Source organism: Echinops telfairi, unplaced genomic scaffold, assembly GCF_000313985.2.
Source record: "Echinops telfairi isolate 266 unplaced genomic scaffold, ASM31398v2 ScPeMD7_3533;HRSCAF=4204_0, whole genome shotgun sequence".
NCBI lineage: Eukaryota > Metazoa > Chordata > Mammalia > Afrosoricida > Tenrecidae > Echinops > Echinops telfairi.
In genome coordinates, this window is record NW_022107431.1 from 12727778 (window position 1) to 12750480 (window position 22703).

General features: G+C 44.3%; 1 protein-coding gene across 1 annotated transcript in view; it reads left to right on the forward strand.

Moving 5' to 3' along the window:
* The window catches only part of NOX3 (NADPH oxidase 3), a 74531-nt gene extending 57257 nt beyond the window's left edge, over positions 1-17274 (forward strand). The window contains exons 12-13 of the mRNA XM_004701935.1: positions 1324-1448; positions 17148-17274. Of these exons, the coding sequence (XP_004701992.1) occupies positions 1324-1448; positions 17148-17274 (252 nt within the window). The remainder of the gene's footprint in view (positions 1-1323; positions 1449-17147) is intronic.
* Positions 17275-22703: the final 5429 nt, after the last annotated feature.

Consider the following 22703-nt stretch of genomic DNA (forward strand, 5'->3'; position numbering starts at 1 on the left):
GACCCTCCAGGAGGTAGATTGACCCTCCAGGAGGTGGATTGACCCTCCAGGAGGTGGATTGACCCTCCAGGAGGTGGATTGACCCTCCAGGAGGAGGATTGACCCTCCAGGAGGTGGCTGCAGTGGCTGCAACAGTGGCCTCAAGCAGAACAGTTGTCAGGAGGGCCCCGGAGCAGGCAATGCTTCCTTGTGTTGAACATAGGGTCGCTGAGTCAGCACCAACTAGCCGGCACTGAACAAATCATCATCTCCCAGCCCAGGTCTTATTCCTGAGCCCTCATCTCCTGCTCTGTGCTTCAATCTCTCCCCTGGCAACCCGACCAAAGAAGAGGGTCCAGCCCTACTCTTTTTTCCCACCAATGGCAGTCCTGGTGGAAAATCCACATGACCCGGGTTGTTAAATCCCAGTCTGCTGTGAAGTACTGGCTGCTGGGGATGCTCCTATGATTTTCGGTGGAGCCTCCTTTCCAGGACTGGAGAGAAGGGAACCACGGAAGCCAAGTCAGGGGTGGAGACTGGAAGAGCAGCTGGGTCCAGAGATTTGTCCTTCAAATGGATCAGGAAGCCAACACAGTCAGAGCATGTCAAAGAACACATTTGAGCACCCTAGAGTTCAAGAGCGGTTGAGGGAGCTAGGCCTCAGCCCACGGGACACAGAGGTAAAGAAGCAAGCAGGCATCAGAGTCCAGTTGGGACTAAAACAAGTGACAGCAACTCAAACAATCTCATTCAGGATCCAAATGGAAAGACTCTGAATGTCTTCTTGTTATGGGATGATTGCCGGCGTGTGCTGAAAGGTTAAAGACACGAGGCTCCAGCCCCAGCCCTTGCTGGAGCCACCATGCGCTATCTGCCAGACTGAATGGCCTCCCAGCACGGAAACTAGACAGGACACCTGCTACCACCTCAACCTGGTAGGGAGGTTCAAGGGTACAACTCAGCTTCTGCATGTCTTTATTCTGACCATGTCCTTCCCAAACCCACAGGACTTCATATTCCCCAGATCGGGACACCTGTTCCCTAACCATATTTGCTGTATGACAAGCTTCTTAAAAAAAAAACAAGCTCTAAACGGATTTAATGTTTCACCGACAACATGAGAGGTATTTTGTATCCTTACAAAGATTCAGGAGATTAATGCCAGTCCTAAAATGTAGGGTCTGTGATCTCTAACAATAACAATAAACATTCCTAGTCCAATAAGAGACATCTTTGCATTATTAGATCTATAAGTGAATATAATCACTTCATCTTTTGTTGATTAGTAGGCACATATTCCCCCCCCCAAAAAAATGTGATCTAATTCCACAATTTTTACTTTAGGCTATTCACATAGCTCTGCACTGGGATGAAAAGACTGACGTGATTACGGGCTTAAAGCAAAAAACCTTCTATGGAAGACCCAACTGGAACAACGAGTTCAGACAGATAGCGTACAATCACCCCAGGTAAGGCAAGTCACCTCTGTTCCTCTGCCGGCTCTGAGATGCTCTGGAGAACCCTAAATCAGTGCTAAAATGGAAGCCCGCGGGCACTAGCTGGTTAATCTGTAGTCCTGGACCTCTTATTGTGAGGTAACCTTTGTCTTCAGCAAAAAGCAGGTCGGTGGTTTGGATGTTGCAGGAACCACAAACCTGGCTTTCAGCCTCTGGCGTGTATCGATTAAGATGTAATTTTTTCAAACTTTATCTCAATTTCAAGGTGGTGTTTCTTAAACTGTATCTATTTTCAAGAACTTATTGGTGGGCCCAGTTGAACTCTAATTACCCAGCTTGAGAATTCACTTCTGCCCAACCGGAAACAATAGCTAGCATGTCTAGTGAAGGCAGACAGAAAGTGTGTAACAGCAAGCAGGGATTCAGGATGGAGGTTAGATGGATTTAGGATGGAGAAGCCAGGAGGCCATTAATGACAGTTGACCTTGGGCAGGTTACTTAACCACCCACTGACTCCGTCTTCTCCTCTGTAAACAGCCAGTAGAGCTTCTCTCCTAGGCTTGTGGGAGGATTGAATGTTCTTACAACTGAAATACCTAAGACAGTGCTTTGCAAGGAAGGAGGAGTCGGTTGATGCTAGCTGCTATTACTACTCGAATCAGTATCATCTTTACTAGTGTGCGTACCATGATAATAACTTCAATGTGGAGGACAAAAGGTCTGGAGTCTGGGTCCCGAAGATGAGAGTGAGTCGTCCCCAGACAATCTCCTGAGTCCAGCAGTTACCAAATGTGTGATCTCAGACAGAGGTAGCTGATCAGAGATAGAGTTTCCCCATTGTAAATATGGACCATACTATTTACTCACTGTGTTATCTTTATAAACGAAAAACAGAGTCAACCGAAGAATGTGGTAACATAGAAGGCACTGGTCAGTTATCATTGTTAGATGTCCCCTAGAGCAGTCTTGTCCCTGTCATTCTGTTCAGAAATGAGGACTCCCCCGCCCCCATTCAACGGACTAACTCAATCGCTACAACAGTGGGCTCAGACATCCCGATGATCAGAAAGATGGGACAGGACTAGGTGACGCTTCATTCTGCTCCACATAAGGTCTCCGAGAGTCAGAGCTGACTTGGCAGCTGCTAACAACAACTACCTAAATCAGTCTCTTTCTCATCCCCCATCAGTTACAGCTCTTGAAACCCACAGGGGTAGTTCTACCCTGCCCTTTAGGGTTGGTATGAGTCAGAGTTGACTCGCTGGCAGTGAGTTATCCCTTGTGCCCCCGCTGCTCTGAGGAACCTGAACTGGACTGGAAGCGAAAGTGTTTCCAGAGGAGATGTGTGCCTCCTGATGGCACATGGCCCAGCATCCTCTAGGAAGGGGACCTTTGGGGCAGTGCTTGATTTGAACTGTACGTTAAAGACGTCCTCAAGAACACCCAAGAAAACCACACCTTTGTCTTCAGGGTTAATGGGAGGAGTGAATGGGCCTGTTTCTCTATCTGAAGCATCTCTCTTTTGCCCTCTGGGGATCACCTCAGGTGCCCTTCAAGCTTGGCAGCAGGTGGCCTTGAGGACCCTCCCCAGATACCACTCCCTGGGGTCCCCTGGTTCGCTTTGGCCTCCAACTCTAGCAAGACACTTTCAGAGACTCCATTCCTGGAGTTCTGGTGACCAAGTGAGCGATGTATTGGACTTCTAGTTCAATGGTTTGAAGCCACCAGCTGCTCCATGGAAGAAAGATGAGGCTTGCTGCTCTCATAAAGAGTTATAATCTCAGAAACCCACACAGGGTTTGACCCTGCTCTGTATTGTCACAGTGAGTCGTGATTGATTTGATGGCAGTGAGTGAGAGCGGTACGTCCCCTCCAGAGATGTCTCAACCCGCTACTGGCCTTCTCCCTGCCACGTACTCTACCCGTAATTCTGGAATTAGACCTCCTGCCTCTTCTGATCCCTGGCAGCTACCCACTCATCACCCCATCCTGACCTCGGGGCAGATGCTGAGCAGTTCTGTCTGCAGTTCACTGACAGAGACTCCAGGCAGAGGATACAAACAGCATGACACAAGCTCATCACATCACCACCTGGGGGTTTCATTGTTGCTTTCTCCTTTTGGAGGAAAAAATAATCATCGTTCATGGGCTCTGAGCACACCACTCGCAGTGGCCACAGGCCACCTTGTCCCCCTTGCAGGCTCTTGACAGGCACACCTGTAAGAGGGTCTGGGATTTTAGGCCGTACGCAGGATCCAACTCAGTAGAATTGGCTCAGGTTGACACTTTCTGTGCCCTCTGTTTGTTTATCCTTATTACATGTGAGGTTGGCAGCCCTGTGGAGACCACCTTTCAAACCAAAATATTTCATTATCTCCCTTCCCTCCAGAAAGTTGGAGCCAGAAACCTGGAGCGTCGAGAGGAGTAGACAGATGAGCTTGCCCAAACAGTGTGCAGAAAACGATGCTGGGCCCGGCTGAGAAGTGAATCTACCAAGTTAGTGTAGCGGGCTCATCCCTTCTCTGAAACCCGTGTCAAACTTGTAAGCTGTAGTGATCCTTCACCAATACTACGAAGTCAATTCCAACTCCCAGTGACCCCATGGGACAGAGTAGAACTACCCCTTCAGGTTTCTGAGTGTTTAAATCTTTCTGGTCGCAGACAGCCTCTGTCTTCCCAGGAGCATTAATGGGTGGATTCCAACTGCTGGCCTTGTAGAGAGCAGCTCAGTTGATAGCCTACAAGGCCACCAGATGGACTCAAAGTCCAATTGAATTCAGCAGTTCAGCACCTATATCAATGTTCTCCTTCAAAGTTCTCCCCAAAGGTTGGATGTCACTGAAACAATGCTCTAGAGCAGGGGTCCTCAAATTCTTTAAACAGGGGGCCAGTTGATGGTCCCTCAGACCCATTGGAAGACTAGACTATAGTTTAAAGAAAAAAAACTATGAACAAATTCCTATGCACACTGCACATATCTTATTTTGAGGTTAAAAACAAACGGTGCAAAATCACCCAGCAGGCTGGATAAGTGTTCTCGGTGGCCGCATGTGGCCCGCGGGCCGTAGTTTGAGGACACCTGTTCTAGAGCTTATGTCCCAACTCTCAATTCTAACACTTGACGGCGGTTTGCTACCAATGAGTCAGCTCCTACCTAAGGGCAACCTCAGACCCTTGTGGTTCATAAGGTTTTCATCCACTGCTTATCGGAAGCCGATGAGCTGACCTTTCTTCCCAGCCCATCTGAGACTGGAAGTTCCACCCAAACCTATTCAGCATCAGAGCATACTCGCATGTCCACTGGCAGACGTGTGGTGGCCACATATGAGGTACACTGACTCAGAATCGAACCCACGTGCCCCACGTGGGAGGAGAGAAGCCTAGCACTGAACCACCACTGCTTCCACCTGTAACACAGCCTACTTTAATAACCTTAGCTCCTAGAGCATAGAAACCTGTGGTAGAGCTTCAAGCATCCATGTAATTAATATTAGACACAGGTAGACAGTGGTCACTAGTGGGATATCGTATCTCAGAGAAGAGACTGAGCACCAGAGAAGAGCTTAGTGCCTCCCTTCCAAGAGACTTTTAAAATGACCCCCTGAAAATGATTTTGTTTCTGCTGTGTAGAAAGAAGATTTATGTTTAATGAAGCTTTTAATGAAGAAATCTCAGAACGAGGATGCCAATAAAATCTAATTTTTAAACAAGAAAATGTAATATTGAGAAGTATTTCAATATCCTGGCCTTTGTCCAGATATAAATGAAACACACAATCCAATTACTGTTCTGCACAAAGGACAAAGTAACATTAATTTTCCTCAAGATGGTTATTAAAGAGATAAACAGTATGTCCCCCCCCTTATTATGTCAACGATGTATTCGATCGCTAGCCTACTTGGCTACTCTTACAAGACGAGTGGGGCCTGTCATTAGCTCATATCTTTTGGCAACGATGGGTCAGGAGGAATGGGTGGCTTTGCTAGTGACCTCTGAAAAGAGGCTTTGTTCTTTGAGGGTCTTTGAAGTAGGCTCTCAATCATTTCTATTCATCAGCGCCAAGAAGCCAAGAGTACTGAGGCTGTCTCTTTCAAAAACATTTACCTGTTCCCTCCGAGCTGGGGTTTGCTCTTGTTCTAAGAAGAAGGAGTTAACTAAAAAAAGCATAAAGGAACGAGGGGCAAAAACAGGGCTTTTTAAAAATAGAGAGAGAGAACATGAAAAACAGCACCAACTATAAAGCTTGAAGGGCAGAGCACATCAAAGAGGGAATGCAGGCTCTAAAGGAACCAGAAAATTGAAAAAATAACAGTGATGGAGAAACAAACTGATGGCCGGCCAAATGCATACAAATAAGGGAAGGGGACACGGGGAAGACAATTAAATGGAGCAAAGACATGAAGTTGAAAATATGAAAGAGGATTCTCTGGCTTTTGTTTGTGACTAATTTTGATAATCACACCTGCGGTATTCCAAAATCACAAGTATAGCTTTAAAAAAAAAGATAAACAAATAGTGACCGGATATATAAAAAATCACTCTTTTTGAAATGCTCCATAGGCTAGCTTCTGGCCTAAACTACCCCTTTCATAGCTATGTGACAATTGTTGCCCTATGGCTTATGTTAGATGAGCCCAGAAAACTATTCGAAGCACAAAAACAGTGAAAACTCTTTTTTTGTAAAATTAACGAATAGCAAGCTAAGTAAACACATGCATTTACAGCCACATCTTATCGATCTATGGGAAGCTGCAAACTGGAAGCTGTGGTGCATTTTTAGGTACACTTTCTCAATATGTTCCCCAGCTTTAGACAAATGTTCAGAAATCATGGAATCTCTTCCAAGAAGGTAGACAGAATGAAAATAAATATATCTCCCTCATTTCCAGCCACTTTCTTGATAAACACACATTGTACACATACTCCACCTTCTGGATTTATGTACCCCTTGTTTTCAATTATTTGAGGAAATGACTTTCCATAGGATTTGTATCTTTTATCTTCCAGTTTAGATGGCATTTGTAGCGTGCTGCTGTTGACTTATCCACTAATAACCTCACCATGCCTTGTAGGTGTAATTAATGACCACAAAATCTTTGAATATTTTCTATGAGTTCAATAGAGGAGTATGTGTGTGTGTTTGTTTATGTTTATGTTAAAGGGGGGAAAGTAAAAAGTGATATTGTTAGCATTAAACTGTTCGACCCGATTATGTTTATGCTGATTTACTAAACGACTGAGAGCTCTTTATTCCTGTTGTGTGAAGATTCTTTAAGCCACCCATTGTTTTCACGAACGAGAAAACACCTGTAGACTAAGTAGAGTAACTGTGTCCATCTGGACCCACATTTGCTGTGGACACACCCTTCAGCTCTCGTTTGTGCATGCATATGTGCGAAATGCTTTCAAATGATGTTGTTGTTGTTGTTGTTAATTAGCATTCCGATGATAGCATTCAGGGCCTTACTATCTAACAAGATATTCTAAATATTCATCCTAAGTGTTCTGCTCTACAATATTCAGACAACCAAAGCAAAAGCGACGTAAGGACGTCCAACCCACGGTAAATTAAAACTTCATGAAAGAGAAAAAGCCAGCATACTCCTAAGTCCGGGTTTGCATAATTGAACACCAGCCTTACAATGACCAGCACTCTGGTTACGGTCAGGTAATGTTTCAATGCGCCTTACCATCATTACTCTAATTGGGGGATAAGGCGCTGCAGGGAGGTAGGTGAACACCAGGAGGATGTCCCATAGCCCTGGTACACAGTGGGTTATTGGTTACAAGCTTGGCAGCTAACCGTAAGGTCAGTCGTGTGAAACCACCCACGTGCTCCTCAGGAGAAAGACTGCTTTCTATTCCGGTAAAGAGTTACAGTCGAACAACAAAAACGGTGGGGGAAGAGAGACAGTGGTCGGTGCAAGATATGAACATAATAATCATTTATCAAGGGGTCACAAGGTGGGGGATGGGAGAGGAGCTGATACCAAGGGCTCAATAGAAAGTAAATGTCTAGAAATTAGTGATGGAAACATATGTACAAATATGCTCGATGCAATTGGTGTGTGCATTGTTGTAAGAGCTGTAAGAGCCCTCAATAAAATGCTCTTTTAATCATAATCATAATAAAAGAGTTACAGCCTTGGAAACTCACAGGGCATGTTTACCCTGTCCTAGAGAGTCACTATGTATTGACATCAACTTGACGGTAGTTTTGTTTTGTTTTTTCGGAAGGTTTCTTTGGTGGAATTGCCTATCAAGTTGTTGATTATGTTAAAATATGGAGATGTCTGTGCATGAAAACCAAACCTCAAACTCAAGCCTGAACTCTGACCCTAAGGACCCTAAAGGACCCTAAAGGACAGGGTAGAACTGCCTCTGACCCTGAGAGTTGCCAAAACTCTTAACTTTTTACGGGAGTAGAAAGCACCGTCTTTGTCCTACAGGGTCATGGGTGGGTTTGAACTTCTGGCCTTATGGTGAGCAGCCTAACTCAGACCCTGCACTACAGCACGAGGGCTCCTGTTTAGGTACAAAGAAGTCAATGTGTTAGCATTTCATAGGGAGTGTCTTAGCACTTAGTCTGGTGGTAGAGATACCACTAGTGAGTGGATCCGGTGAATAGAAATGTGTGGCCTGGTTTAAGAGGTGAGAGCCTGCCTACAAGAGACCAGCTGTAGGGCGGGCTCACGGTGGGGTCTGGGAAAGGTCTGTGTCTGCCCTCAGCCTCTCTTTCCAAGCTCCTGGTCACCTCCATGTGATGAGTCCTCTGGAGACATTTCTAATGAACAACATGCGCTGGAACATGTGCCCAATGTCAGCTACTGACTTCCGAAAATTCATGGGGAAATTCCACTACCTTCTCATTCCATCCCTCCCCTCCCCCTGCCCCCTGCACTGTTTGAGGGCTCCTTGTATCTTCCCTCTATTAGTCCTAGCTTCTGGCCTAAACTACCCCTTTCATAGCTCAAAAGTGAAGTGCTTCAGACCGTCAGAATGGACTCGAAGACTTCCCATACGTCCATGGGCATATGGGAAAGGCCTCAATATCACGGCCATGAGACCCCTGTTTCTAGATGGGGCTTTAGCCATCATACAGGGGTTAGGATTTGCAACAACTATTTGGGGTGCGCAACTCAATCCATAACAGGAGAGAAAATAAATCTGATGGGAAATGGCTCCTCCCTGCCCCTGGGGCCCAAAGCTATCTGTCATCTGCACTGCACTTCCAGCCCTCGCTGTGTCTAAGCTCCTTGGAGACAGGCTTTATCCATGGACCTGAAGTCCTCATTCTGTGTCCAACAGCCAGCGAGTGGCAAGAGTGGGAGAAGGTTGAGGAAGCGAGGCCACAGGCTAAGCAAATGAGCCCTCTCTGCCAGAGAAGATGGTGCCCGTGGAAACTGGGCAAGGAGTCACAGCCATCACTGCCGGGGAAGCCAGTCTGTCACTCCCACCCAAAGCACCGCTAAGTCAGGAGGACTGAAAATGAACCATTTGCTGCCACCAAGTTGCTGCCGACTCACCGCAACCCTGCAGGACAGGGGAGAGATGCTCCTGCAGGTTTCCAAGACTGTCGCTCTTTAAAGGAGTTGAAAGCCTCCTCTTTCTCCGGAGGACGGGCTGGTGGTTTCAAACTGCTGACCTTGCCCAACGAGTAGCACTATGCCACCAGAGCTCCTCATTAGGCCCAAAGAGGAAAGCAGCTCTGCTGCTACAAATCACTGAGGAGCAAGGCGAAGGACAACAAACCTGACCGACGCCATTGTCATCGGTGGTGCTGGCAGAGAAGGTGTCATGCCCAAGACCATGACCGGAGGGGTCCTCTGCAGGGCATGGCTGATGAAAAACGCGCGCTGGGACCCATTGTCTGCCACCAAGCCTCCCGGTCCTGTTGTCTTCTTTCTAAGCCCCCATAAATCCACTAGAAGCTTCTTTTTATCGATTTTATTTGCAGAATGTGCTTGGGGTATAAAGTAATTTGATTTTTTTTTTTAAGAGGGTTTAGGGTCTGCCCCGGCAGGGTTATAACTTACCAGGCATAAAAGGCAAGACATAAAAAATAAGCATGTGGTTTAAAGAGAGCAGGGCTGCAGGCAGCAGGGAGGCCTCCACATACCCATGTAGCTGCTGGGCTCCAAGGTCCTGGTGGGTGACCCTGGGTATATCTTTCATGCGGGGCACCATTTGTGACAAAATGCCCCCAGCCCATCATTGTTTACCAAATGTGGAGAAAGAAAGCAGAGTGGGCTACGTGGATTATTGTTAGCCTTCTTATGGAAAGGCATCCTGGCCAGAGCCCAGGCCGCCTGCCACTCTGGCTGATCCCTGGCCACACGCAGTCCTGGCTGATCCAGGCACCCACCCCTCCACCTCCTCCTGCCCAGGCTCGGCTCAGCAGCAGGCAGGCTGTAAACAGAAGACGGATGCCTTGCGTTTTTATCCTTCTTTTACGGTGGCTCTTTTTAATTCTAAGCAATCTTGGGCAATTAAATTTTATCGAAGAGCTTTTTTTTTGGTCTTTACCATTAGGGGTCTGTAGCACTTGTCCGTGGTCTCATAAAAGATAGACGACCAACAACAACACGCACACACACACACACACACCAAGCTGCTGCGTGTTTGCCTTCCCCACGCTGTGGAGCTTGTCAGATGCTGTCTCCTGGACATCCGGGCTGCCAGGGGGCCAGGACGAGAGAAGAAGAACCCAGGTGGGGGTGAGTGGTGCTCAGAGAGCCAGGGGAGGGCTAGTGGCGGGCCACCTGCACCCAGGCCAGGAGGTGGACAGCCTTGGTGCCACCTTCTGGTGGCGGCATATCAGTGAGCTTTGGGCCCTGAGTATGGCAAAGGGAGTACTGAACTGTTCAGTGTAATTGCCACAACTTCAAAAGAGGCAGGGTAGCCTTGTTCCCTCTGGTTGGGCCAGGGAATGGTGGGGGTTTGTGGGGGGGTTATAGCACACTTGGCAGCTCACAGAGTCCTTTGAAAGGGAGCCTCAAAACATAGCTTCAAAGGGCATCATCTGGTTCTGCAAACAGTTGGCGCGGCTGAGAAGGAAAGGGTAGTCTCAGCCTATTGGGAGCAGGTCAGTGGGCGATCTCTTCAGAGACACCAACTCTTCTGGGAAATACCACCCCACATCACAGCACCTTTGAAAAGAGATGCAATGATAGCGCGGGGCATCAGACACAAAGCCAAGCCTGGGCGCCTCGCTGGGAAGGGCCTTGGCTGGCCCATCTAACGTCATTCGAAAAGCTTTAGTCCAGAGCTCCACATGGCAGTGCTGGTTCAATGAGTCTGTCATCTGCGGCTTAACATCCGTATCTTCTGTTCAGCTCCAGGAAGCAGGTAGACCAGCACACCGCATGTGGAAGAACAATGGGAGCTAAGTGTTAGGGGAACCTCGTTATGTCCTAAACACAGGGCTAATAGCCGTACCTGCAGTGTCGTTTCTGATCCTCCCAGAGATTCTGGGAGCCAGGACTGGAATGTTTCCTGATGCACAAATGAGGAAATGAGACCATTGAGAAGTGTCATGCTCAAAGCCACCCAACAACAAAGGGGAAGAAACAACAGTAATCTCAGCCACTCCACTGCCTTCTGTCACCACCACGATTGCCTTAGGTTGGCTGCATTCAGTCATCCATCACATTGCTCAGTGGGAAGTTATTTCTGAAGAAACACTTTTTCTGTAGGATTTAACTATGGGACTGTGATCTTTAAAAATAGTGCTTCTAGAGAAATCCCTTTGAAGCTGGAGTGCAAAATGTGATCATCAAAAAACTTACCCTCACTGTGATTCATAGTCACCCTATAGGACAGGCATGAACTGCCCCTGTGGATTTCTGAGACTGTAAATCCTTACAGGAGTAGAAAGCCTTCGTTCTCTTTCTCCAGCAGAACAGCTGGTTGTTTTGAACTGCTGACCTTGCAATTAGGAGCCCCAAACCTAACACGAAATGTGATAGGACCATCCATTTCTATTATGTGTTTAATGGCCCTAGACATAGTCCATATTGTTTTCTTCAGAAATCCTGTGCATCATCAAAATGTGGATATAAAAATGGCAGGGAACCATGTAAATGTATAAGCAAAAAAAAAAGCCAGGCACTGTAAACACCAAATAAAGACAAGTATGAAAAATAAAGGTAGTGAAAGTTCCTGAGTGAGGCAAGCAGTTTGGCTCAACTACTACCTTCACAGTTGGCAGTTCCACTCCACCCAGAGGCACCATGGAAGAGAAATCTGGAGATCTAGTTGTGCAAGGTCACAGCCAAAAAAATCCTGTGGTGCTCAGCCCTCCTCTCTTACACACAAGAATATCCTGAGTCAGAACTGACTCAACTGAAATGGGTTTGTCCTGAAGTTTGAAGAAGTTCTCTCAGACAATGTTTCACACTGGAGACGCTTGTCAAAAAGGCTGTGAGGCTTAAAGATGACTGTAGGAAACCAGGCATTTAACAATCTGCCTAGCTGATTTTATGCAGAGCAAACTTTGAGGACAACTTATCTCAACTGCTGTCAGGTCGTCCTGTGGCATCGAGACCGTTCTGACTTGACTCAGAGTGATCCTATGTACAACAGAACAACAGGCTGCAGGTTCCTGCATGATCCTCACAAGCACTGGTCTATTTGGGCCATTGTTGCAGGCACTGTGTCAATGCACTCTCTCTACGTTTACCAATCTTGATGTCCTTCTTCAGGGACATCTGGTCCCTAGTGATTAACATGTCCAAAGGATGTGCTTGCAGGTGATATTGCTTAAATAATTTTCACATTCTCTTGAGCCACTTTTCTTTGCTATGGGTCCAAATAGGAGTCCCTTACAGTCAGTTGGCATGGTAGCTGTATTCCAGATCTCTTGACATAGACGATGACATAGATGAGTGAACCTCTCCATTGCTGCATCTCTTTGTCAAAACATCACAATTTGTATTCTACCTAGTTTTTCACAAATGTCTTCATTAGGGCTTGGACTTCTTCTTTCAGTATCATGAGTTCTTGATCATATGTTGGCTGTTGAAATGGCTAAACACCAACCAGTTGGTTTTGCTATAATGATGGTATATTCTTCCATCTTCTTTGGATGCCTCTTGCATCTTCAATATTTTTTCCACAGAGCCATTCAACATTTCAACTCGAGACTTCCATTTTTACTTCTGTTCATTCAGCCAGATAAATACGTAGTGTGTTTGTGTTAGACTGGGTTGACTAGAGAGACAAATTCACTGACACTCATATATATGAAAGAGTTTTATACTAAAGAGTAATTCTATATTCAGCCTAGTCCAGATCAAGTCTCTAAGTGCGACATTAGCCCATTAGTCCAATATTAATAAGTCCAATATGATAAGTCCATAAATCCTTCAGACTCACACAGTCACACAATGATTCAAAATGCAGGAAGATCACAGGCCGGTGGGTGCAAACTCTTGTGGGTCCAAGAGCGGTGGAAGCATGTCAGCACTGGTGCAGCTCGGCAAGTGGCTCCTCCTGCTCTCCAAGGGTGGCTCTTCAATAGGAAGGTATAACAGAGAAGAGTATGTGTGTGGAAGGAAGGAGAAGAAGTTCCCAGAATCCCCATGAGAGGACCACGCCCATTAGGCAGTGACCTGACTGACAGGCTAGACTCCACCCCTACACTTTTTAAAAAAAATAAGTTTAGTGGGGTCTATTACAGCTCTTATCACAATCCATACATCCACTGTGTTGAGCACATTTGTACATATGTTGCCATCATCCTTTTCAAAACATTTTCTTTCTACTTGAGCTTTGGTATTAGCTCCTCATTTTTTCCCTCCCTTCCCCATCCTCCCTCCCTCATGAACCCTTGATAATTTATAAATTTTTATTATTTTCATATCTTACACTGACTGCTGTCTCCCTTCACTTATGTTTCTGTTGTTCATCCCACCCTGGGTTGGGGCGGGGGGGGGGGGGCAGCTATACATCTATCATTGTGATCAGTTCTCCCTTTCTCCCCACAACTTCCCCCTACCCTCATAGTACTCCCATTATTGTTCGTTTATCTGTCCTGGACTCCGTGTGTCAAGAGCTCTTATCTGTACCTGCTCTGGAAGGTAGAATTGGGGTCATGATCGTGGTGGGGAGAAAGCATTAAAGAACTAGAGGAATGTTATATGTTTCATCAATACTTTACTGTACCCTAGCAGGCTCGTCCCTTCCTTGTGACCCTTCTGTGAGGGGATGTTCTATTGTCCACAGATGGGCTTTGGGTCTCCACTCCACCTCCTCTCAGCCCCCCTCATTTGCATCGATGCAATTGTTTATTTTGGGTCTTCTGATGCCTGATGCCTGATCCCATCAACACCTCATGATCACACAGGCTGGTATGCTTCTTCCGTGTGGGTTTTGTTGCCTCCCAGCTAGATTACTGCTTGTTTATCTTCAAGTCTTTAGAACCCCAGAAGCTATATCTTTTGATAGCTGGGCACCAAGAGCTTTCTTCACCACATTTGCTTATGCACCCATTTTGTCTTTAGCAATCTTGTCTGGAAGGAGAGCATCACAGAATGGCAAGCTATTAGAACAATGTGTTCTTGAGTTGAAAGAGTACTTGAGCAGAGATCCAATGTCCGTCTGCTACCATAATATTTAACATATAATGTGTGTACATTGATCTATGTGCCTATTGTTATATATAAATATATTTACATATGTATATGCCTATATTTATAAATATATAAATGTCCTTTGACTCCTAGTTCTTTCCTCTCCTTTTACTTTCCTCTTATCCCGCTCTCATGTTGGACCTTCATTTGGCTTTTATTAATTCTAAGCTACATTTCATTTGATCAAGCTCTACAAGGCATCCTACACCCTACTCGCCATCAATTTTAGATCACTTGTTGTTCCCGTGTACCTGGGTTTGTTGGCTCCCCCTACCCTTCCCCCACCTCCTCCTCTCCCATGTCCTTCATAAATGTTGATCCCCTTGTTTTCTCCTTGGGATTGTTTATCCTGCCTATCTTACATAGATATACATGGGCATAAAAGCCTATAAATAGTTCCAGGTCTGTCTGTTGACCTTTATGAATGTTTTCTGATCGAGTCTGATGAGGGCCCATGCCCTGCCCCTGACATCTATTTTTGGGATTCCCCAGGGACTTCATTGCTTTGCTCTCCTTGCTGCTCTGTTGCATGCCCTTCGTGTTTCACCCTGGTGTGGTGGGGTCAGATCAGGCACAATTCCCACACTGTGTCTCCAATGTTGTCCCCTGCATTGCTACGGATCAGTGAGAGGATGCCGTATCTCATGGTGGGGCTGGCCCTATAGTCCTCTTAGTGCACTGGCTGCTCCAAGCAGGCATATCATCCTCAGAGCTTGGTGAGCATGCGTTTCACTCTCTCTTTCTCTCTCCTTCCTCTTATTTTGCTCCTGTGTGTTCTGAGCAGACTCTCCCTGAGCTGTAGCTTCAGTGTCGTCCTCTGTAGTGCATTCTTCTGAGGAGGGTTAACCCCTACACTAATGTTGACGTGAAATTTGTGTAACTACCACAATGTTCTTCCCTTTCGGTTGTCTAACCCCAGGTCTTTGCACGTTTCATTATGATGCTTTGCTTTGTCTTCACAAATCAGACTTTGAAATCTTCTGTTGGGCTCTTTTACTTGATCATTCCTTCATTTGCTTTAGCAAAATGTTCAAGAGCAAGTGTCAGAATCTCTTCTGACATACACTTTGGTCGTTTTTTTTCTTCCCTATCTTTTCAATGACCTTCTGGTTTCTTCATGTGCAATGTCCTTCATGCCGTCGCACAACGTGCCTGGTCTATGGTCATTAATGTTCAATCAATCAAATGCATTCTTGAGATGATCTCAAAATTCAGGTGGGATGTCCTCAAGCGTTGGCTCTCATGGATTTATTTTAGCTCAGCTTCCACTGCATTTGTGTGAGAGCAATTAGTCTGTCCCACAGATAACCCTTGACTTTAGTCTCACTAAATATGTTGAGTTTCTCCATAATCTCTACACAGATGTGGTTGATTTGATTCCTGTATATTAAGATCTACATATAGTGCTTCTATGTCTGCTGTATAAGAAAAGATATTTGCAATAATTAGATTGCTATTATGAGCATCATTTCCATCACCAAGGCCATATTGTTCAGCTACCAATCCTTCTTGTTCATCTCACATCACAATCACCAGTAATTATCAACGCAACTTGATTGCATGTTTGATCCATTTCAGACTGCAGAAATTGGTTGTGGTGTTGCTTGTTAGGTGCCATTGGGTCAGTTCTGACCCCTAGCAACCCTGTGCACAACAGAACAAAACATTGCCCTGTCCTGTGCCATCCTCACAACTGTTCCCATGGTTGAGCCCATTGTTGGAGTCATTGTGTCAATCCATCTCACTAAAGGCTTTCCTCTCCTTTTCCACCACTCTAATTTACCAAATATGATGTCCTTCTTCAGGGACTGATCTCTCCTGACAACATTGGTAGAAATCTTTTGAAGTAGGCTCAAAAACACAAACCAAACTCAATAGTATTGGGTTGATTCTTACTCAAAGAGACCCTAAAGAACAGAGTAGAACAACCCCTATGGATTTCCAAGACTGGAACTCTTTACAAAAGTACAACGCTTTGTCTTTCTTCCATAGAGGGCTAGTGGTTTTGAACTAATGACCTTGCTATTAGCAGCCCAATACATAATCACTACTCCATCAGTGGTAGAGTTATTATTTGGTTTGTGGCAGAAGTTTGGAAAATACACCAAAAAAACCCAGCTAAAGTCAAGATGAGGGAAGACTGTCTTGGGAATTCCCTAGTGAGCCTGGCCCACCCTGACGTTCAGAGACACAACCTGTGGTGCTTTGTGAGGAACCAAAGCTAACAGTGAGGGTCCTGGAGGAATGTGAGAATCCCTTAGACAGCCATTGCCTGCGAATATAGCTCCTCAGCGCTGTTTTTTGAGATGTCATGGGCACAGAAAACTGGGTTTGGTGATTAGATTTTCAACAATAGCTTGTTTGGTATAGATTATATTCTCCTTTTGGCCTCCTTTAAGAATTCCAAGTAATTCTCTGAGAAGATAAAGACTAAGTTGCTATACTTTCACATTTATTTTATTTTCTATAAAAAGGCAGTGTAGAGGAGGGTAATATTGTTCCAAACCCTTTAGGAATGTATTAGCTAATCCTGCTTTTAATAAAACGAGCATCATTCTTTTTGTATCTGTTTTACACATGCAGAGACGTGGGTCAAGTGTTTGCCCCAGGACCGCAGAGTTGCTAGGCAGCAGAACCATTTATTCACTCATTTAACAGACAGCTATTGACTGACTGAGTGTGCCCTCCCAGACACGGGGTGCTGGGATCACTGTGACGCATAAAACAGGCCACGTTTCTGCTCTCGTAGTGCTTACATTCTAGTGACCGATACCAGGGGATCTCAGCGTGGTCACCTGACTGGAAGTCCAGGCTGCATCACTTCCATGTCAGAACTCCCCCACAGCCTACACAGCCCCCAGCAGTGTCCATAATCCTGGGTCCGCCTGCCTAAGCAACGAGCATGTCACAGGACTCTGGGAGCCTGCAGGAGAGAGGGGTGGTGAGAGGAAAGAAAGCACATCTATGGAGGAAGGGGTCGAAGGAGAAAACAACAGCAAAAGAGCCGCCACTGTTCCTTGACTGATGACAGTTCTGCCTTGGTCCTTGTGACGCTTGCCTTTTCTCGCCCCTGTTACAGCAGCAGCATTGGTGTGTTCTTCTGCGGACCCAAGGCGCTCTCAAAGACACTTCAAAGGATGTGCCGCTTGTATTCCTCAGTTGATCCCAGGGGAGTTCAGTTTTATTACAACCAAGAAAGCTTCTAGACTTTGTAGACCACGTCTAGGTACTGCGTCAGTAGCCACTATAAGAGGCTGTGAGATCTCAGTTGTGTCTACTCAACTCATGAAAGAAGCCACCACCAAGATGGAAATGAATGGAAGGGGCTGTGTCCCTATCAAACATTGTTATAGACAATAAAATGGACTTTTATATAATCTCAGGCATCATAAAATAGTCTTTTTTATTTTTTCCCCCCAATGACTTTTTTTGAAAACGGAACATCATTCGCAGCTCATGGGCAGTATGAAAACAGATAGGCAGCCAATGGGCTGTAGATTGCTGTCTGTCTGCAAAGATGCTGATGTTGTCCTTCTTTCCCCACTAGAAATCACATGGAATGTCACATGTGACACAGAGGCCCGTCACTGCTGGGCTTTAGGAGTCATTTCAAATTGCCATCACCCTGATGGCAGACATGGCTACCTTATGGCCCCATCTGAGCATGGCTGCTTTCAACATAGGCCCCTTTGTGATTTGTTGTTGCTTTTTCCATCCTCTGCAGGCATGGAAATCACCTACAGGGAGTAAAGTTCAATCAAACCCTTTATAGACTTGAAAATGATAACAACCATTCCTGTCTATTTTCTCTTCTCGTCAAAACCATACTAAATTCTGAACCTTTCAGCCCAGGATCCATTTTCCAGCCTTTCAATCATTTGTGTTGCTCTTCTTCACAACCATTTCCACTTCTTCGCAGCATTTTAGAACGTGGTGACTAAACCAGGGTGCCGTGTTCTAATCGAAGCATGATGACTATTGCGTAGAAGAGGGTTGTATTAGATCGTGTGTGCCGAGTGCTTTTCAATCCTATGAAATTGTATATTTGCCTTTATTTCCTCCCTCCTTCCCTCTCTTTTCCTTTCTTTCTTCTCTTTCTCCCTTACTTTCAGATTTCTTCCTTATTCTTTTTTTCAAAAACATATTTCATTTCCATAAAATTCTGGTCAGTGGTCATCTTGACACTTGTACCCAAACTCAATGTCTGGCCAATAAGCATAGTGTGGAATTTTTTTATTTTATATTCCCATGAAACCAGTCTTTCCACACAAGGTAGCTCTTGTGCCCCAGAAGTACTCCTCACATCTTAATAGATTTCTATACAAATTTAAGTTACTCTTTGAGAATGAAAATATTTGAAGGCTGTTTTGACTTTCGGTCCCAACTCCCAATACTGGGATACAGCTTAGTAATAGCTGGAGAACTAACTAATTGCTGGTTTCTCAACTCTTGCATACAAGCTTTCACTCCAGAGAATTCTACCATGAATTTCAGAAAGTACCTCCAAAGAGCTCCAGTTTAGGATCAGATTCTTGATAGCCAAACGTGGAGGACAGTATACCATACCACATACATAGTCTTAGCTTATAAAGATGTCATGTACAATGGGACAAAAAACGTTTTACTGAAACTAAAAAAGCTTCTGTTTTTCAAGTGCTTCCTATCTTTGCGGACTGTTATTCAGTCACAAAGAAAATTAAATTGACTACATTTGATTTGCTTTTGCAAAGTCAGGCTGTCACATTAGCTAATCCAAGTACTCAAAAGTTATAAATTGATTATTTCTTTCAGTTCATCTTCAGATATTAATGTTGATTTGGTGTTGGATATATTCCAGGATGCTTTAAAATTATCTCTGCTAACTTTGCATCAGAATGTCTCCGTATCTTTAAGTGTGGCTTGGTGCATGTCATGTTAATAATACACCCAGTTGTACTATGTATTCATTTCCCCATTTAAGATTGATTCATTCCTTACAACTAGAGCTTTTTGTAGCCAACTAGATATTCACTGTTTATTTTAGCAAGACAATTGAGTGTATTAGAAGGCTCTTATGTCATCCTATCTATTTACTACTTTTCCTTTCCTATCTGTTTGAAAATAATGTGTACTGTTTTTATTTTATCTAATAAACTAAAAGATACTTGTCTTAAAACATTGTTTTTGATGCCCGCTATTTTCATTCCTTTGTAGTTTTGATCTTTTGTTTCTCCTACCAGATCGTGTAGAGTCTGTGGCTCCTGAAAAAAAGAAGTACAAAAACAAACTTTGTAGAAAACATTTTAGTAAAATAAAATAATACAGCAGTAACCAATAGAAAGTATAGATCTTTAAAAAGGAAAGGCTGCATTCAAAATAGAAATAAAATTCTAGAAAATCATTGAGGAAGAGGAAGACTATCGAGGAAAAGGCTGGATGCAGGGGCTGCAATGATGGGCGCAAACGTGAGAACAGTGGTGAGGCTGGTGCAGGGCTGGGCAATGGTCCCTTCTGTCGTGTATATCATCACTGTGAGTCAGGAACTGACTCAGCAGCACCTAACAATTAGGTGAGATTATGTAAAAAAAATCTATAGAAGCATACTTTAAAATGAGTAGAAATAGCCTATTTTCAAATAGAAATATTAACTGTAGTAAATATATTGATGTTCTTCAAAACAATTCATGTTGCTTTTAGATGGTGGCCAATCACGTCCAACTCAACAACCCATGGACAACAAAATGAAATATTGCCCAGTCTTGGACCGTCCTTACAACTATTGTTATATTTGAGCTCATTGTTGTAGCGCTGCGTCAATCCATCTCAGGGAGACCATTGAAAACACCATGGCTTGGGTCAGGCTCACTTTAGTCCTCAAAGTGACATCTCTACTGCTCAACCCTCCCAGGAGGTCTTGTGCAGCTGATTTGCCCAAGGTGATGTATTGTTTGACTTCTTGACTGCTGCTTCCATGGGTGTTGACCATGGATCCAAGAATAATAACATCCTTGGAAACTTCCATCTTCTCTCCACCTATCTTGATGTCAACCACTGGTCCAGTGGTGAGGGTGGTAGTCTTCTTTATATTGAGTTGTCATCTACACTGAAGGCTGTGGTCCATGATCTTCACCAAAAGGTGTTTCAAATCCTTCTTGCTTTCAGCAAGCAAGGCTGAGTCATCTGCATATCACAGGTGGTTAATAAGCTTTCTTCCAATCCCAGTGAGACTCTTGACTTTCCCTTACAATCTTGTTCTTCCCCCAATTTTTTTTCCTAGTTCAGTTAAGGGTGTCATCAAAATTACCTGCCCTAAAAACCTTCTCTCACCTTCTCACTCCTCCCCCAACCATTGTTTCATTGCCTCACTTGCTTTAGCTACACGCAATTCAGGAAAGTGTCTATTGTGTATAACAGAAATTTCCAAGTTACTCCCATTGCTTATGTACAGCTCAGCTTTAAAATGAGCTGTACAAGCTTATGGGGAGAGTTGGCCTACATATCAACACAAGTAAATCCCTCTCAGTGGGTAGACCGGTCTTCCCCTTCATTAAGAGATGACTGGCACCTTAGTAACACAATGCTCCATCTAGAAAGTCTATCTGTCTGAAATATTTCCTCAGACATCGATAGGCTGTTATTGTGCTACATTTTTTCTCTCTTCTCTATCTCCCTTTTCATCAATTTAAGAATTTCTCCCCTTATTAATTTTCATAGAACTGTATGGAGCCCTGTATGTTATTTCTCCCTTGTTCTAGAAGAAACTCTCCTTTAATCATTCTTTATTAATTCTAAACATCTTCAAATTATTATAAAGATTACTAATTGAGCCTAGAGACAGCCGCTCAATAGTGATTCATTTTAAATGCCGTGATTCTGCTAAGTGATCCCCTTACTGAGAGGAGTGAAGTCACTATTGCATTTTTCAATTCCACAATCTTAGGTCACAACCTCCACATGTTGAGGCAACTTACCTTAACATTCAGATTTACATTTTATAATATATTTGAACGCGTAAGCATTGCATGAAGGAATATAAGGTGTCAATAAATAATTCTAACAAAATATATTAAACCTTTACAAAGAATGTGCAAAATTCTATTGCTTGGCCGTGTCCACTTTGTACTCGCATAAATAGAGCTGCCTTCCTCACAAGACTATGGAGTGGTGGAATCCTATTGTCATTCCTGCTTTGCACTAAGCAAATGTCAGCAAAGAGGTGATGCCTCCTCCTCTTTCCCACTGGCTCAGGAGCTAGAATATACAGGTCAAAGCATGACAGAGATGCAGAAATGGTGGGGGTGGGGGTGATCAGTAGATATAGTCCAAGGCTGAGCTATCAGAGACGAATTTTTGTGTGTGTATTAATTAACAGCAAATTATTTGAGATTTGAACTCAAGATTACCCATATTTCAGACTGTCTCCTGGGTAACATACCAACGAGGTGGATGAGACCAGCACTGCAAAGAGTCTGAAAATCAGATTGACTTTGGAACTACAACACATCACATCGACGAGACCTACACCCGTTAACTGGTCGAGTCAAAGATGTAAATAAGAACCTAAATTTCAAAACATCATACTAAATATTTCAAGATACAATCTAAAATGCTTGATATATGAAAGAGCTCAACTCAGATGAGATTAAAAAAAAAATCAACAGAAGCCAACACCAAGATGACATAGACATAAAGATGACAGGATGACAAAAACATCTGGAGAAATAGAGTCTCAACCCAAAAGGCGTGAAAAGAACAAACTATGACTTCCAAACATTTTGAATAGATAATAACTGAAAGAGGGGGAAAATAGCTCACCGAATGGGCTAGTAGTAGGCAGAATTATGCCCTTCAAAGATGTCTACACCCTAGTCCAGAAGAATGAAAAAAGTTCTTGTGGAAGAAGTGCAGCCAGAAAGTTATAAGCAAACACCTTGAGAGGATGAGTTGCTGGGCCTGGGATCTCAGGACCAAAGTCTAGAGGAGTGGAGCTTGGAGAGGGGCAAGGTCAATTGGCATAACATAATCTACAAAGACAATAAATAGTCAGCCTCTTATTTTGGTGAATAGCAACTGGGATCTTAAAAGATCATGAGCAGCCATCTAAGGTGCAACTATTAGTCTCTCCCTGTCCAGAGGAAAGAAGGAGCGATGAGAACCAAAGACCGGTGGAAACAATGAGTCCAGTGGACAAATGGGTCACAAAAGTGTCAGTTTCCACAACCCTGAGACCAGAAGAACTAGATAGCGCCCACCTACCACCAACAACTGCTTGGAACGAATCACCTTAGAAGGTCTTGGGGGGAAAAAAGAAGGTGGTCCTGGATAGAGCAAGGGAGAAAATACACAACAAAACGTAGAATTATAAAAGATAGCAGACTGGTTTGACAGAGACTGTTGGGATCCCTGAGATAATGGCCCTTTGTCACCCTTCAAGTCTGAAATGGAACTTACCCCTGTGGCTCAATATATAAGCAACAAACAGGTCTAATGGGGGAACAACCGACCCATTGAGATCAATTTCATCAACGATGAACATTCAGAAGGGTTAGGAAAGAAGGAGGAACAGACACAGCAGACACAAGGAGACTGTGGAATAAGTGGGGTTACATTGGGGAGATTGCAATGAATTGAGAGAAACAAAATGTGCATGAATTGC